Below are 15,647 nucleotides of genomic sequence, written 5' to 3'. Positions count from 1 at the left end.
CCGCATTGACCGGGAGTAACCCCGGCGCGGGCGGCGGCGGCGGCGGACGGGCGGGCACTGCGCATGCGCGGCGGCGAGTACCTGCGCGTGTAAGGGAGCCCAGGCCGTGCTGTGTTTTCTTCCAGCCGTTCAGAATTTAGAATTCCCAAGGGCGACGAAAATCCTCCAGGCAGCCTCCACCAAGCCTGCCGCCAGGTCTACATCTGAGCAAAAGGAAACTACGCCGGAGCAGGTGTATCCTGGCTGCCTGGTGGGGGATGACGCAAACGTCACCCTGGGCCCCTAAACCTGCAGGGTCGGCACCTGCACCAGCCAGAGAAAGGATCTGTTTCACTCAACATCAGCTGGCCAGAGCCTCACCTTCCAAGGGCGTGCAGGTGACAATCGGCCAGAATGAGTTAATCCCTTGGAACGAAGGTCAGCGTGGAGGACCGGTGGCGCGATAACCCTGTCCTGGGGGACGAGGGCAAACAGAGGTGCCCAGCGCAGCCCCCAGCCAGGTGGGGGGAGTTCTGGACTCAAGGCAGAGGCCAAAGCTGCCCCTCTGCCCATGAAAGAATTCCCAGGAACCCCTTCCTGCAGGTGGAGGTGGACAAGCCTTTTGTGGCACCTCACCTGTCACCAGGGCCTGGGGTTTGTTTATCATGGGCAAGGGAAACTTAACAGCTCATTTTATGTGGGTCTGAGAAATTACAAACATAGATGAATTGTCAGTGGAGTGTTTGAGAGGCAGGGAGTTAAGACTTAAGGTTTAAGTCTGAATCCTAGATAGCCCCTTACCTGCCAGTGGTCCTGGGCATGTCCATCTTCCTCCCTGTAAACCTCCTTTCCTCCCAGATAAGATGGCCATACTGATATACCTTCTGATGGGGCACCCATAAGGACTTAATGAGACAACATGCTAAATAAAGCAAACAGCATTTGCTAATAAACATCAGTTATCTTTAATTAAAAACTAAACAATTCTAAAAAAAAAAAAAAAAACAGTGGGAGGGGAGAAATAACAACTGAGAAATCCCATAAAACTCCAGCCAAAAGGTTCATTCTCAACATAGGCAGTTGGGGTATCGGGGTGAGGGACTTTTTTGGTCGGAGTGCACCAGGTTGCCTTATGACAGTAAAAGAAACAGAAAAAAAGTGACTCATCCTGCTCTGCCATTAAGCTCTACCCTTATCAGCTTACAGAGAGCAAGAACCTTCCAGCAGGGTTGCCTGCTTACTGCCTTGCCTGCCCCCAGATGCCACTGTGATGCCCACCTCCCAAAGCCAGACTGACCTCACTTCCTCCAGCGGCCACATACTTCTTATTTCCTCTTTTCAAGGTGGCTCTGGATTTTGATGCTCTTGGTTATTCTTTTGTACTTGGTTAGGCTTTTGCCCCCAATTTGTGAGCTCATCTCAAGACCAAGGTTACTTGTTTTGCAGAGTTCCCAAAAGCAGAACTTGGACCAACTAATGAACATGACTCGAATCCAGATTTCAGCCCAACAGACAGAAGCATTTTCTAAGAATGAGGATTGAGCAAGCATGGCCCTGCTGCCTGGGAGGTGTGTCAGTTCCTGGTTGCTGGAGGTGCTCAGACAGAGGCTGAATGTCTGTGTCGGGGATGGAGCAAGAGGCTTGCTCCATGGGGTGGGAGGTCAGACTGGGGCAGCTCCAAGGCCCCTTTTGGCTGTAAGATTCAGACTAAATGTAGGTCTCAGTTGGACATAATCACAACCCAGAAATCACTCTGGCATGTCTTACTTTTGACACTGAGTGCCATCTACCCCACAGAGCACAAAGGTGACTAACAACCCACAGCTGACTAAGTGGGAAAGGAAACTCTGGCTGCTGGTCACCCTGGACCCCTGCAGCGCCGTCCTTGACTCCTCCTGTTGCCTTTTCTCATGACACGAGCAAAAGCTCTCGGCACTAAATGTCTTTTATTTGAGGGTGCGCTTTCCTACACAGGTTTTGGAATGTCATCAGCTTGAGTTTGATAGAGGATGCACCTCCATTACAAACTCCTAGTTTGTACAGCTTGGTCTTTCTAAATATATTTAATCTGACCCATGTGGTTACCTTTGTTCCTTAAATAAGCTAATCTGTTGATTCTAGAACTGCACTCAAAAAGAGCGGGTATATGGTTACTAAACATTTTTTTCCCTGCCAATTTATAAACAAAAGAAATGGTTTCATGTTCAGCAAAATGTCATCTTCGGTTATTTCTTGGACTTGGTGGATTAGATTCTGGTTTACAGGGAAGACTTCAGTTTGAGAATGTGAAGTTTTCAAGATACCAGCCTACTTGAGGTATTAACAGAAGGCAGGAGGGCACCCACCATGCAGGTGACAGTCAGCATGGCAAGAATGTCTTCAAAAAGGTAAGCAGTAACACAAACTCCCCCACTGAGCAGAGCACAGTCCTGCAAAGTCACACTGAAGAGACCAGATGGCTCCAAACAGGGGCACGCTGGGAAAGTATTGGCATGTCCAAATAAAGAAACTGCCAATCAGATGGTGGCAAAGGAGAAGAAAAGACCCCAAGGCCAATGTGGGCAGGGCCACCTAAGCTGTGTCTAGGGGAGCTATGGAGCCTGAAGACGCCATGCCTTGGAAGCATGAACCTCAGGTTCCCGGTTCCAGCTGATGATGGCTTGGCTTTCCAGGCAGCATGCTCGAAGGGAGAGGAGGTGTGGGCTGTGCTGGCTAGAGAAGAGAAGCATCTAGACCCTTTGGATGTTAAGGTTCTCCTTGTGAAATGGCAAACCCCTCTGGTTTACACAGTCACTGTATGTTTAGCTCACACAAGTCTGCTGTGAGAGTCAGCCATTCTCAACATTTTTTCAAAACCTCTTTTGGAGCCTGTAAAGCAGAGGTCCAGAACTATGAAGACCTCATCACCAAAGGGTGCTGCCCTTCAGGGGCCTGAGTGTGTGGCCTGACCTTCTGCCACTGGGAGCCACCAGGTACTGAGAACCTAAGAACTGGCCCCTGTGGGGAAGAGATGAGCTCTACAGTCCTCTGAGTTCACCAGGGCGACCTAGGGCCACCTGCCTCCTCATGTGAATGCCCCAGCTTCAAGCAAGGAGTCCTTGCAAGCAGACTGGGGCCACCACACTACACTAAAAGATTAGCTACTGCCTCAAATAAAGACAAAGGCAGGGTATTAAAAGCAATTTCCTTTTGGACAAGAAGAAAGCCTGCCCTAACATATGGTACCCAAAAAGCACAAGAGTCATTCATTCATGTAAGAGGACTGTGAATCCCCCTTCAAACCTGAGCATCTGCCATGCTGAAAACCCTCAGCTGGTCTCAGGATCTCTGCAATCTTCCTTTGACTGGGCTTCCCTCGCCATCTCTATTCTAGTGTTGGATCAAGTCACCCAGAACTTGGTTGGAATCCAGTCTTCCCTTAATGGAATTCCTGAAAGGGATTTATTAATGACACATTCCACTCATTTTAGCCAGCCTGTCATTACAGGCCTTGTAAATAGCTTTGGAAATTAAGAGAAAGCAAACTTTAATTTGAGAAGGGTGTTCAAACACATTTTTATAGCTTAGAAGCAAACCAATACAGATAATCTGACTTGGAGCTGCTCGGAATGTTTAACTCCTTCCTGGTGTTGGCAAGGATGAGGATGGAGGATTGGGTTTCAAAATAGGAGATGAACTCCAGTTCATCAGAGTGCTACCATGTCAAGACAGCGGCCGGACTGAAGAACAGTAAAGAAGACTTGCTAAAGCCCCAGGTATGATTGCTCTTGTTTTCAGCCTGAACCTCATCACGAGGTAATCATGGGAAGTATATTTAATTTCTAAGAATCATCTCACCTGTTCGAGAGAAACACACCATGCACGTCAGCCCCCCTCACTGATGAGGAGACAGTTGAGTGAGAGCCTCTCCAAAGGAATGCAGACTTCCTTTCTGCACCCTTGTGAGCGGCCAAAGTGAAAGGAAAATAAGCCTGAGTTAACAGTCAAGGCAATCCCTAGCTGTTTCATCAAATGCAGAGGCACTTCCATGCCGCAGTGGTCCACTGGTGTGCCCATCTCAGAGCTAAGGGCTTACGAGGTTCCTGTTGGTCTGAAAATCCCACAGACCTGGTTTCAAGTCCCATCTTCTCTACTATGATGACCTTGGGTTTGTCTCTAAACCTTATATCACAGTTTTCCACAGGGATAGTGGGCAGAATCCCTCCTGAATCAGCACTGTGAGCTGAGTGGACTGAGGAACTGCTCTAATTTAGTCATCTACACATGGAAACTGCTCAGATCTCCTGGGGGTTGGGGGACAGGCTGCAGAGTACTCCAAACACTCCATTTGTTAATTGTGGCTAATCATATCCTAATAAAAATGAGAGCCCTGTGTGAATGGGCTCTGGAGCTATTTACCGCCTCATCATCATCTTCACTAAGAAGAATTTCATTATGTGGATTCTCTTCTCAACAGGGGTCCTAAATGTCATCAATATAGTGTCTACCTTGCAGGAAGCACAGGCTGCTTTCAAAAGAGTCACACTTAGGGGTGAGGGAGACCAGCTAAACCAGGTTGTTCTGATACATCCCCTGACACCACAGTTTGTGTGACAGCACCAAAGTCGATTTTGTTCCAAATCATTTGTCCCATTGACTCATGCTACAGGAGTGAATTCCTCAAGGGAGAGTAATTACCGTATCAGAAGCTGGTGAAGTTATCCTTGGGGTGTACTTTTTTCTCCTGAGAATAGCTCCTTTCACATTATGTTCTCTACTAGGAATCTATTATATGATCTCGTTTTTTCTCCAAAGACATCATTAATCATATGGTGAAAGTGTAACTACAATTGAAAGTACAAGATGCTTTGTTAAGAGCCACATTAGATGCTTGGTGATCATCAAACTCAAACATATTGAAGAATCAGTGCTTGGCATCTTCTTCTTAAAAAATTTGCTGTTCATTCCCTGATCACCTTTCTTCTAAAGATGAAGTCCTCTTTTCTCTGTCTTCTTTCTTTAAAATAATTATGCAGGAGTTTATAATGTTATTCTGGTCACAATGCCCAGCTTTGCTACAGTATTCTGGGTCAAGTTTGTGTTGTAGCACTGTGTTCTGGGAGAAATTGAGCGAGAAAAAGGCTTTCCTGGAATCTACTGGAGTGGTCCAGTGTCTGCAATGGAAAGAAGCCTGTACTGGGAATCAGAACAGCTGGATCCCAGCTCTGGCTCTGACCTTGAGCAAATCTCTTCTGTTCCAGCCTCCTGTTCCCCTCACCATCCTATGAAGCAGTTGGACTGGGTGCCCCCAAAAGCCCTTCACCTCTTACATTCAGTGATGCCTCCTCCCAAGCAATGCCATGACATCCAACCCCCGAGTGATTGTCACGAGTAGTTCAACACTTCAAGTTGAATTTTAAATAGTTGAAAACAATCAACTTGATACAGACTGCAGAACTAATAATGTGAAATCAAAGAGAAGTAGCTCCTGCCTGAAGGTCACATTTGGTGTCACACAGAGATGATGTCAAACACAAAATTGCCACAGTAAGGAGGAGAAATGCAGACAGTGGCTGGGATGTGACTTCTCAGCCTAACCTAATCATTGCTGGGGACTGAGATCATCACCAGCATTGCAGGGACAAAAACCTGAAAGGGAAGAACCCACATGGAGGGGCAGAGGAGACAGACGTCAAGGACAGGAAGGAGCAGAAGCAGACAGAGGGGTGAACCTCGTGGGAGAGGTACAGTGGACTGCTCGTGTACCAGGCCCTGGAGTGCCTCCTGGGCAGCCCTGATGCCTGAGTCCAGGTTTAATGTATTTTATTGTGCATCCCAGGGAGTGACTCTGAGTCGGGGAAATACAGTTTCCAAGTTCAGAGTCAGTGGACGCAGCTCTCAGGAGTGTGCCGGTGAGGAGACAGCAATGAGAAGGACTTCTGCCATGAGCTCCCTTCAGTGGGGAAAGCTCCAGGTTTTCCTGGCTGTGGCCTCCAGCCTAATGGGACAATCACACCACCTATAGCGGGGCACCCTGTGGGCCCCTGAGCCTCCAGAAGAGCCCTGCTTCCCTGCTGGCTACATGGATGCTGGCACCCCAGAAGACTCCGTGCTAGGCAAGGCATGGCCACCATGTTGGACTGTGTGGAGTTAGAAATTTCCACCCTGGTCCTGGGCCTGGCCCTCACTAGCTCAAGAGCACGGGAAGGTCACCTAACCACTGTTAACCTCAGCTTCCCCTCTATTCAGTGAGAAGATGGACAAGTGTTTTCCTCTCTAAGTTTATGGTGGACTGATAAACCATCTGGATTCTGAATTGCAGGAACCAGAAACAAAGGAAGGGATGAAGTACCCAGGGGAGGAAGGAAAGGGGGAGTGGGGACAGACACAGGTGCTGAATGCCAGGTGGAGGAGGAAGCCAGGTGGAGGAGGAAGCCAGGTGGCAGGATCACACCTCACCAGCTGAGAAATCCGCAACTCAGATGCACCAGATCAATCATGTCTGTCCTCCCTATCTCTGACTCATGGGCAGTCCCTCAGGGCCCATTTCCGACTCCTCCCTGCCTGAGTCTACACAGGTTACTGCAGGGCAAGTGTCTGTCTAGAGGCTGGCTGGGCTGAGCTTCCCAGGGGGCCACCGAGAATGGACAGTTGTGGTTCCTCCCTCACCAAGAGGCCATCACCTGCTGGCTAACTTTGACGAGCAGTGTGGCCCATTTTCACACTTAGAGAATAGAGGGTTGACCAGCCCCACTCCTGGCTAGGGATGGTATTATTACCTTGCCAATGCTGGCCAAGTGACTGCACGTGCCAGGCTCTCTATGTTGTATTTCAAACAAAGATGCTGCCTCAGTTTTCAAATGTCTTCATTCTGCAACCCATCTTCTTGGTACAGGATACCCATCCCCGCATCTCCAACTACTGTGACTACATTTCTAAGGCCACACATTACAGATGAACAGAAATCACCCTATGTTGCTCTCAGGTTTGCCACAGTTTGTCTCTACAGACAATGAGGCCAAAGCATGGCAAGGCCCTCCTGGGTTCCTGGTGCATTTTTCTGTAAAATCTCTCTTCAAGTTGAGAAGGAAAAAACTATAACCCTGTGTTGAAATTTCAGCAGGCCAAGAATGGGTCCAAACTTGAGCCTGCCACAGAATTTCTTTCTTAACAAAACAGGCTGGCATACTCTGAAAATGTAAGTATCAGATAACAGTGCTATACAGTCCGCCATCAAGAAGGTGCAGGATCTATTCCTGGTGGTGCAAATACAGACAGAATCATCCAACAACCACTGAGCTCAGAGGTCCTAAGGACCAGTCTATCGAGCTTCTAAGATCGTGATTACAACAAATTCCACACTGCCCGCACCAACTGTCTCAAAGGCTTATCTTCCACAGGGTAGAAACACAGAATGAAGATGATAGGGAAAAGAAGAAATAAAAATAAAAAATAAAGTGAGTGAATCTTCATTGGTCTTCTTCAAAAGGAAAGAAGGGTTGCATATAGATTTTAGCTGAGAGTTCTCAAAAAATTATAATATTCCAGTGGTACCTGAGTTAATTTCATTGTCCCAAATTCCTTGCAGATTTCAAGTTGCTTTCAATGATTCAGTAGAAATGAAGGACTGTCGTTTCTTGGTAATGTCTGAAATGCCCCCTCCCTGTTAGCTCCCCCCACCCACTTGAAAGACAGACCCACTTAAGAATGGGGGATGGAGCCTAGAGCAGAGGGACATGAAGAATAAGCTCCACAAGAAGAAAATGATCAGGCTGGACAAAGAAACACCAACCCTGGGGACATGAGCTCTGCACACTTTGAAAACCTAGAGCTAGGAAAGGTTGCTGAGAAAACGCAAAATATCAGTCATCAGTTTCCTTCAACATGCAAGAATCCGGTTGCAAACTCCTGCACTGTGTGGCTCTCCTGAGTTCCATCCTTTCTGTTTCTTCTATTTTTATTTATATGGCTCATTTAACAATAGTTTATTTTTCTTTACATCCCACGAACATCACCCACCAAAGAGTCCTTTCAAGAACCTTAAATGAAAATGATTGATTTCCAGAAAGATCACTCTGGGTCACTAGCTACTTTTTAACACTTCAAACTTGGGAGGTGGTGCCTGTCTTCCATTATTCTCTGAATGGTTGAAAAATAGCTCCATCTGGAAAGAGTACCATAAACAGCACCCACAAAAGAGGACCCTCCGAACAAACGACAGAAGCAAGCACAGTGACACCGGCCACTCTTTGTGATGTTCTTTGTAATGAGAACACAGAATTTTAGAGCCACCATAAACTTTGAGTCACCTGTTCATTTTACAGGTGAGGAAAAAGTCAGGCACAGCTCAATTAAATTACCTGGCCATGGCAGGGACTGTGCTGGGAAGAGAATCTCAGCCTCCCGACTTCCAAACCCAGATTTCCCCAAACAACTTGTTGGCTCCTCCTGGCTTACTGAACAAAGCGGAGTCCCTACCTTTCTTCCTCCACCAGGGTCCTTCGGGAACAGAGTAGGAAAGGTCCTTGAATTCGATGTTCACGGCTGCCCTTCGAGGCAGGGAGGAAAAGCGCTGGGCCTCGGTGAGGCCGTTTTCCACCTTTTTCAGGTGTCCATTCAGCAGGTCTGTCTCTGTGGCGTCTGTGGTGCCGGAGACCACCTCGTCCACCGAGACGCACACCGACTTGGGCTCCATCATCGCTGCTGAGTAACTGCTGGTGTTCTAGAAGAACGGGAGGAAGCAATAGCCCATGTGATAAGCTGCATCAAGAGGACAGGCATCATGAGCTTCGGCGTCAGGCTCAGGTCATTGATGATGACAGCAATGCTGCTTCAACTGCAGGGACACGTTTGGCACTACAGGAAAGGGGCTCACCTGCAGGAATCTGTCATCTCTCACCATCGCTTTTTCTTCTATTCAAAAATGTTTAAGATAAAATGTTAAACTGATCTACATGTCCTACTTTGGACATAAAACTTAGTCACAAAACTAAAATCAGTGAATCACTTGCCTTCAAGAAGAAAACACCTGCCACCATAAAAAATTATCTATTTACAGACCACTCATAAAAAATAAAACCTCAGAAAGGACACATGAGGCTCCTAAGAAATGTATTACTGAAAACATTTTACTTAAAATCAGCTATTTTAGTGCCTTCCTAGTATAATCTCGTAACATTTTCCAAGAGCAATAACACCACTTAAGCTGCTGCGTTTTGGATGGGTTTGCATTTGCATTTTACTTTTAAAGTTTCCAAAGAACATACAATTCTACTCTCTCACTGTATCTTCATAATAGCACCGAAAAGTTGGAAGGGTTAAAATTTTTCTCTATTATACAGATGAGGAAACTGAGCCACAGACAATTTGGGGAGCCGGCTCCAAGCCCCACAGTTGAGTGAGGAGCAGAAGTGCTCCCAGATTTGAGTCATCAGAAAAGCAGCCAGGCGTCCTTTCCCTGCAGCACAAGAGACCCTGATGTTCTGCAGCTGCACTGGCTTTTAAAGCTCCCACTGGGAGTCAGATAAATGTAATAGATGTGCCAAGAACCCAAAGTATTTATGCAAAGAAAGGAATATCCTTTTCTAAGGGCTTGGCAACCCTGTGCCAATCAATAAGCTTCAGGTACCTCCAAAACACAGAAGAACCCTGGTGTGAACAGATATCGTGCTGTGCTTTTTCTAGCTGTTTCCTGAATCTATAGGGACCGTCCCACAGTGCCAAAAGCATGGGCGATGCCCCGCTGTACTGTTGACAGTAGACTGCCCCGATGGGACAGCCCATCGCCCACTGTCTGGGGTAGTTTGGGCCCTTGCAACTGCCGTGGGATGGGGAGACACCGCCGTGCTGTTACCGTTCTAAAGCAGAAACATGTCGTGTTGTCCTTTCTCCATGGGTCTGTTAACTCTTTCTCTAGAGTTGCTTGCTACTTATTATTATTATTTCTTATCAAAAAAACAGAACAAAACCAGAGAGTGGATTGTCCATAAAAATTTCCACAAACCGCAGCATCTCAAGTGGTCAACCCCAAGCATTCCCCTCTCCCCCCAGAACTTCACCCAGTATTAAGCATGGTGGTTTTGAATATTTAAAACACAAATAGGATGAAGAGAGGGTGGGCACAGGGATTCTGGTTCTCTTGCTGATTCAAAATGTAGCTTTGCTGTTTAAGAAAAAGACCTAAAACACACACACACACACACACACACACCCCACACCTCACACACACATACCACACACACACCACACAAAGCACACACACAGCTCACACACACTATACCACACACCACACCACACGACACAACACACATACACACCACCCCATATGCTCATATACTACACATACACACACACTGCAACACACACACACACACATCACCCCCCCCACACACACATACACAGACACTCCCCTCCCAGCCATCTCCCACCTCCGAAAGCCTTAGGCAGATCAGAACTTAGCTCACTGACCGTCACATCGTGTGGACAGAAATCAAGCTGCAGAGTAAAACTCTGACAAAAGCGAGCTTGGTTTGCTGCTGCACCAAGCACGTGAAATGTTTCAAATGCCAACTTCAGTAGGTTTGCACATTCCAAAACAGTTAGGGAAGGTTTGTTTGTTTGACAGGAGACTCCTTGGAGCCCCAGAGCAATCAGGAAACAGGGGGACCCCAGGCGCAGCCACAGCAGGCAGCATCTGCATTCCGCCTGGTCCGCACAGTCTGGGCCAGGCTGGGCCTGTTGAGGGATAACATCCTCTTGGCAAGAACGTGCGGTTCAGCCCCAGCACCAGGGCAGGCACCGGAGCCCCACCTTGCCTGCTTACCCTGCCCCTTGGGGCCACATGCTGCTGTGACAGGTTATAACCCACACTGACTCCAAGGAGCCCTGGAAACACAGAATGCTGGCTCTGCAGTGTCAAGGGAGCAGTGGGGCAAGACAACCTGCTCTGGGCCTGGTCCCCAAAGTCCACCTCACCTCCATGTGGCCACACACATGGTAATGTGCTGGTGGCCGACATGGGCTCTGACCCCAGGGTCCCCAAGGCTAAGTATTCAGTTGGGGGTGAAGGGTGGGGAATGATCTGGCAACTCCTCTCCAGTGTGGGCCTCCTGGACCTCCACCCCTAGGACTCCAGCTCCCCAGGCACCCACCACTGGTATCCACCCCCTGAGGGGCACAGGGAGCAGTACTTCTTTCCTTGTTGGTGAAACCCACACTAACAGCGATGAACCCTCATTACTCCAGCCATCGATTGACTGTGGCAGATCTCAGACCTCAGAGCCATGTCATGATGAGGGTCTGCCTTCCCCACTTAACTCTAAGCCCACCTAGTCACTCACTCACTTGACCAACTAAACACCAGATAAAGCCCTGGGGTCAGCAGTCAGCCAGACAGACATGACCTCTGTTCTCAGCAAGCCCAGGTTCAAGATCAGCCCCCAGGCAATAAAATGGCGAGGCAGAGGCATGCAGAGACTCAGAGATTGCAGAAACATCTAATGCAATGCAGACCCTGAGGCAGGGGCACTCAGGACAGTCTTTCTGTGGAAATAAAATCTTAGCTGAGATTAGCAAGGAGCCATGGGGGCGGTGGGGGGGGGGTGATGCTGGTGTATGGTGTTCCCTGTGAAGGAACAGCGTGTGCAAAGCCTCAGCAGCAAGAGATAGGGGAACATTCTGAGACCTGCAAGAAATTTAGGGGCTGGAGCATGGACCTGGGCTAGTGGAGGGCAGGAGGGCAAGGGGCTCTGGAAGAGACAAACAGGATCCAGCAAATGCTGTTGAGGGTTCTGCACTTTATCTAGAGGTCTCTGGAGAGCCGTGTAGGAACCTAAAGCTGGAGTAACAGGACCAGAACTGCAGAATTGCAGACTGTCTCCTGCAGTGTGGGACAGGTGGGGTGAGGGTGGCCTTAATCAGTTGGTGGTAGAGGGGATGGAAGTAGGTGACAGGCACATAGGACAAAGCTGTGTGACTACACTGATTTAGGAGTGAGAGAGAAATAAACCAGAGTCAAGGACTTACAATTTAAAGTATTAAATAATAATGCCTCATGCACGCTTGGAAGTGATTACAAACTACAGTGACTATTGATTCAGTAATCGCACTGCACTCATTAAACTCCAGCCTGCATAGATTATGCCTGTTATTATCTCCACAGCTCTAACGGTGGGAGGGGCACCATCTCCATTTCGGGGGAGGGATCAAAAGCACAGAGAGATTGACCGACCTGCCCAAGACCCCACGGTTAGGCAGTGGCCAGATCAGGGTCCAGCTCTGTGGGGCTTCCACATCTGAGCTCAGTTCTCCCACCAGTGCTCTTCACACACTGGAAGGTTGTTTGGCTTTCTACGGGCAGGTTGGGAGTGCTTCTGGGTCCTCCCAGCCCTTGTCTATTATAGGAAAATCTACAACCAACCGAGGAAATCATGCAACCCCACCCCCAAATGAACCAACATCAAAGCAGAGCGTATGATTACCACCCTTTCTCCATGGGGCTCCAACGCCTCACCCAATTAATAAAATCATGGAAACCGTATGATGCGAGGCAGTAGCCTGTCACTTCAAAATAGACAGACCAGTTCTCTAGAAACACATCCTCAGATGAGAGCTGCGACAATGTAGGTTACAGCTAGCTTTCCCTTAGCCTCCTGAGCTCATTAGAAATAAAACAAATACATCTTCCCTCCCCATTTTTTCCTTTCACTGTTCAGTTTCCCTGTCTTACTGAAGCATTGTCTTTGACCTCCCCACTTCACACACCATTTGTGCCGCATAATACATTGTAAATGATAGTAAGTTCATTCATGGATGCTGAATGCTGAGGAGACCCTATTTGGATCATTCCTGGCTGCCGTTCATGAGAATATTTTCCTGGGTGCTGAGCAGAGCAGCCGTGATTTCAGTTTGGATGCTGGGTGGACAGAGATGCCTGTTTAGCTGGGGAAGGTCTCCGACAGTCAGTAAGCCATCCCCAGGCCACTACAAGACTGGTTCACTCCATGTACAGCAGGGACACAGTCAGCGATAGACTTTTCCTCCCAGCGTTATGGGGAAGGGAGGAAGAGAGGAGCCACCGGCACTCGGCATGTGACAGGCAGCTCTCTCATCTCTTTTTGGTCCATTGCTGCCAGCCTTGGTGCCCACCTGGACAGTGGCCTCCCTGGTATCCTGGGCATATCAGAGGAGAATGTATTGACCCATAATCCTCAAGGCAACTGCCCACAGGAAAATAACCAAAATCCGTAACTAGATCACCACTCCCTTAACTAAGTGAGAAGGGCAGATGGCACTTGAGTGGTCCCTCAGAATGCCCAAAGAGCTCCACACACCCCCAGCCCACTGGAAACATATGACTGCCCCTGCCTGTGCCCGCCGAGCTCAGGGACCCCAGTGCCACCCCATGGGTGTTTTGCTCTTCCTCCAAGGAAACTTCTCCAACCTCACAGTTCACGTGGCCAGGCTGGGCTGGACCCAGAGCAGGGAGGTGGTGGGAAAGCAGAGCTCAGGACCCTGGGTATCTCTCAAGGGCTTTTTGTTTATGACTTAGAGTTCTGTTTTGTTTTATTTGAAATTTTTGTTTGTTTCTTTTAAACGTATAGCTCCAGTATTTCCAGGTCATCCAAGTACAAACCAGGCCTGACCCTGCTTAGCTTCCAAGATCAGACAAGATAGGGCTCATTACAGTGGTATGGCCATAGACAGAATTTTTAAAATAAAAAGAGCACAGGGTTTTCAGCAAGGAAAATGATTTTCAAACAAAACGATGTTACCTAAAAAAAATGAGCCCAGCCATTAGCGTCTTCATGTGAAAACAAAACACTTGACCTCTTGGGCTGTATCAAACCATAACGTAACATAAAAAAAAAAAAAAAAACTTTGGCATGAAAACATCTCTATCTTAAAACATTCTGATTCATTATTTTTCCACATGTACAAGCTCTAAAAGGACTTCAAGAGTTACCCAGCATCTAAAAGATCTGAAACTTTCTCTACATGCAACTAACATCAATAATCTTAATTTTCCATTGTCAACATAATTTAGGAATTCCAAGTAGACGAACTAGTGCAAAAGAATTTTCAAGTGTCACCCAAACATTTAACCAGATAAAAGCAAATGTCACTAGGAGGCAAGTGGCTTTTCTGTTTTTGTTTCTTGTTTTTTCTTTTCCCCGTGACTTCTTATATGTGAGAAGGGGATAGTGATGGCACCCAGAGACGGAACTGGGCTGTGAGTCTCCCAGCACTGGCTGCGGCCCCATTCTATCGGTTTGCACAAAATCATTATATAATGAGCTGGCGAGGCTCGGTATGTGCTACAGTAACCTGTTTGGAATCACAGGATGCAGTTGTCAGAGCAGAGCATGCGCAGAAACCGGGCTACATTTTTTTTTTTTTTTTTTTTTTTTTTTTTTTTTTTTTTCTTGAGCTACAGGCAAGAGGTAACTGTCGGTCAAATCCTGCTGAGCCCTGCTGACTTCAAATACAGGATGCTAAAAATGAAATAAAGGGGAGGGGCGGGTGAAAACCCTGTGCAAGCTGTACACCGTGGGCTCCCAGCCTATGGGAAGTAATAGCAAGACAGCAACCACACAGACAGACGATAGCAGGAGGATGACACGGGCTGGAATACGGAATACTTTCTATTTGCACTTTAGATGGCCTGAAATCCGGTCCTAAGTACCTAACTGCAATGTTGGTGTGCCAGGCATAGAAACGAAAGGCTCTGCGGGGGAAGTGGCAGGGCTGGTGGTCAGTTTGTTGTTGTTTGTTTCCTGATGTGAGTAAAAAAGCAAGGGGGGATTCTCGACCACCCCCGGGAATAGCACTTGCGGTGACTGTGTCTAGCGATGGATTCGCGGCACCCGCGCATCCCGCTCCGGAGCTGGTACCCTCTGGAGAAGTGAGATGCGCGCGTCGGTCCCACCCGGGTCAGGGCGGCCGGCAGGTACCCAGCCACGCGCCTCGTCTGTCTCCCCGGGGGACTCCGCCGCCCCCTTCTGAGTAGGCTGGGGAGAGACTGTCCCCGGGGAGCACAGGGCGGCGCAGGCTCTCGGGGAGTAGCTCCCTCTTTTGTTCCGCCAGACAGCGCCCGGTGCTCGGGGAGGGGGGGTGGGGAAGGGGTCTCCATAAGTCCCTGCTCCCCAAACCCTGGCCGCGCGCGCCCGCAGAGGGATGCACCCTGCCTTCCCTCAGGCCCAAGCTGCGGCCCTTCTCCAGAGCTCCCCGGGGTCCCAGAACCCCAATCCCCTCACCCGGAGGTGGACGAGGTCAAGGCCATCTGTCTATCTGTGAGGCTGCTCGCTGCCTCCCTCTCCATCCCGGCCCCTCCGCCTTCCCCGCGTCCTCGGCCGGTGCAAGGAGCATCCCGAGGCTCCAGGTGGCCAGGGCAGGGGGCGATGGGAGCCGCCCGGGCACCTCTCCGGGGGCGCTCTGGGTCAGCGCCCAGAGGACGCGCCCCCCGCGAACGGTGTCAGGGCGAGCGTGCGGGTCTTTGTGTGTTTCCTGCTCGTCTTGAAGATGAAACCAAAACCCGCGGGCTAAGGATGCGCTCACTCACCATGGCGGTGCCGACCGAGAAAGCGGCCATCAGACAGGCCATGCCCCGGGGGGCGGCGGCGGCGGGGACAGGGCTGCGGGGACCGGGCTGCGTTCGCTCCTGGCTCTGCCACTGCGCTCCGCGCCGGCTC

General features: G+C 49.0%; 1 protein-coding gene across 1 annotated transcript in view; it reads right to left on the bottom strand.

Annotated features, from left to right (window-relative positions):
* ABCG1 (ATP-binding cassette, sub-family G (WHITE), member 1) overlaps window positions 1-15,591 on the bottom strand; it is a 66,299-nt gene extending 50,708 nt beyond the window's left edge. The window contains exons 1-2 of the mRNA XM_008576907.1: window positions 15,518-15,591; window positions 8,437-8,680 (exon numbers count right to left, since the gene is read on the bottom strand). Coding sequence (XP_008575129.1) covers window positions 8,437-8,680; window positions 15,518-15,559 — 286 coding nt within the window. The 5' untranslated portion in view covers window positions 15,560-15,591. The remainder of the gene's footprint in view (window positions 1-8,436; window positions 8,681-15,517) is intronic.
* Between the last annotated feature and the right edge of the window lie 56 nt (window positions 15,592-15,647).

Source organism: Galeopterus variegatus, unplaced genomic scaffold (assembly GCF_000696425.1).
Source record: "Galeopterus variegatus unplaced genomic scaffold, G_variegatus-3.0.2 Scaffold1427, whole genome shotgun sequence".
In the NCBI taxonomy this organism is placed as follows: Eukaryota; Metazoa; Chordata; class Mammalia; order Dermoptera; family Cynocephalidae; genus Galeopterus; species Galeopterus variegatus.
The sequence above is the reverse complement of the archived record's forward strand: the minus strand, read 5'-3'. Positions and strand labels throughout refer to the sequence as shown.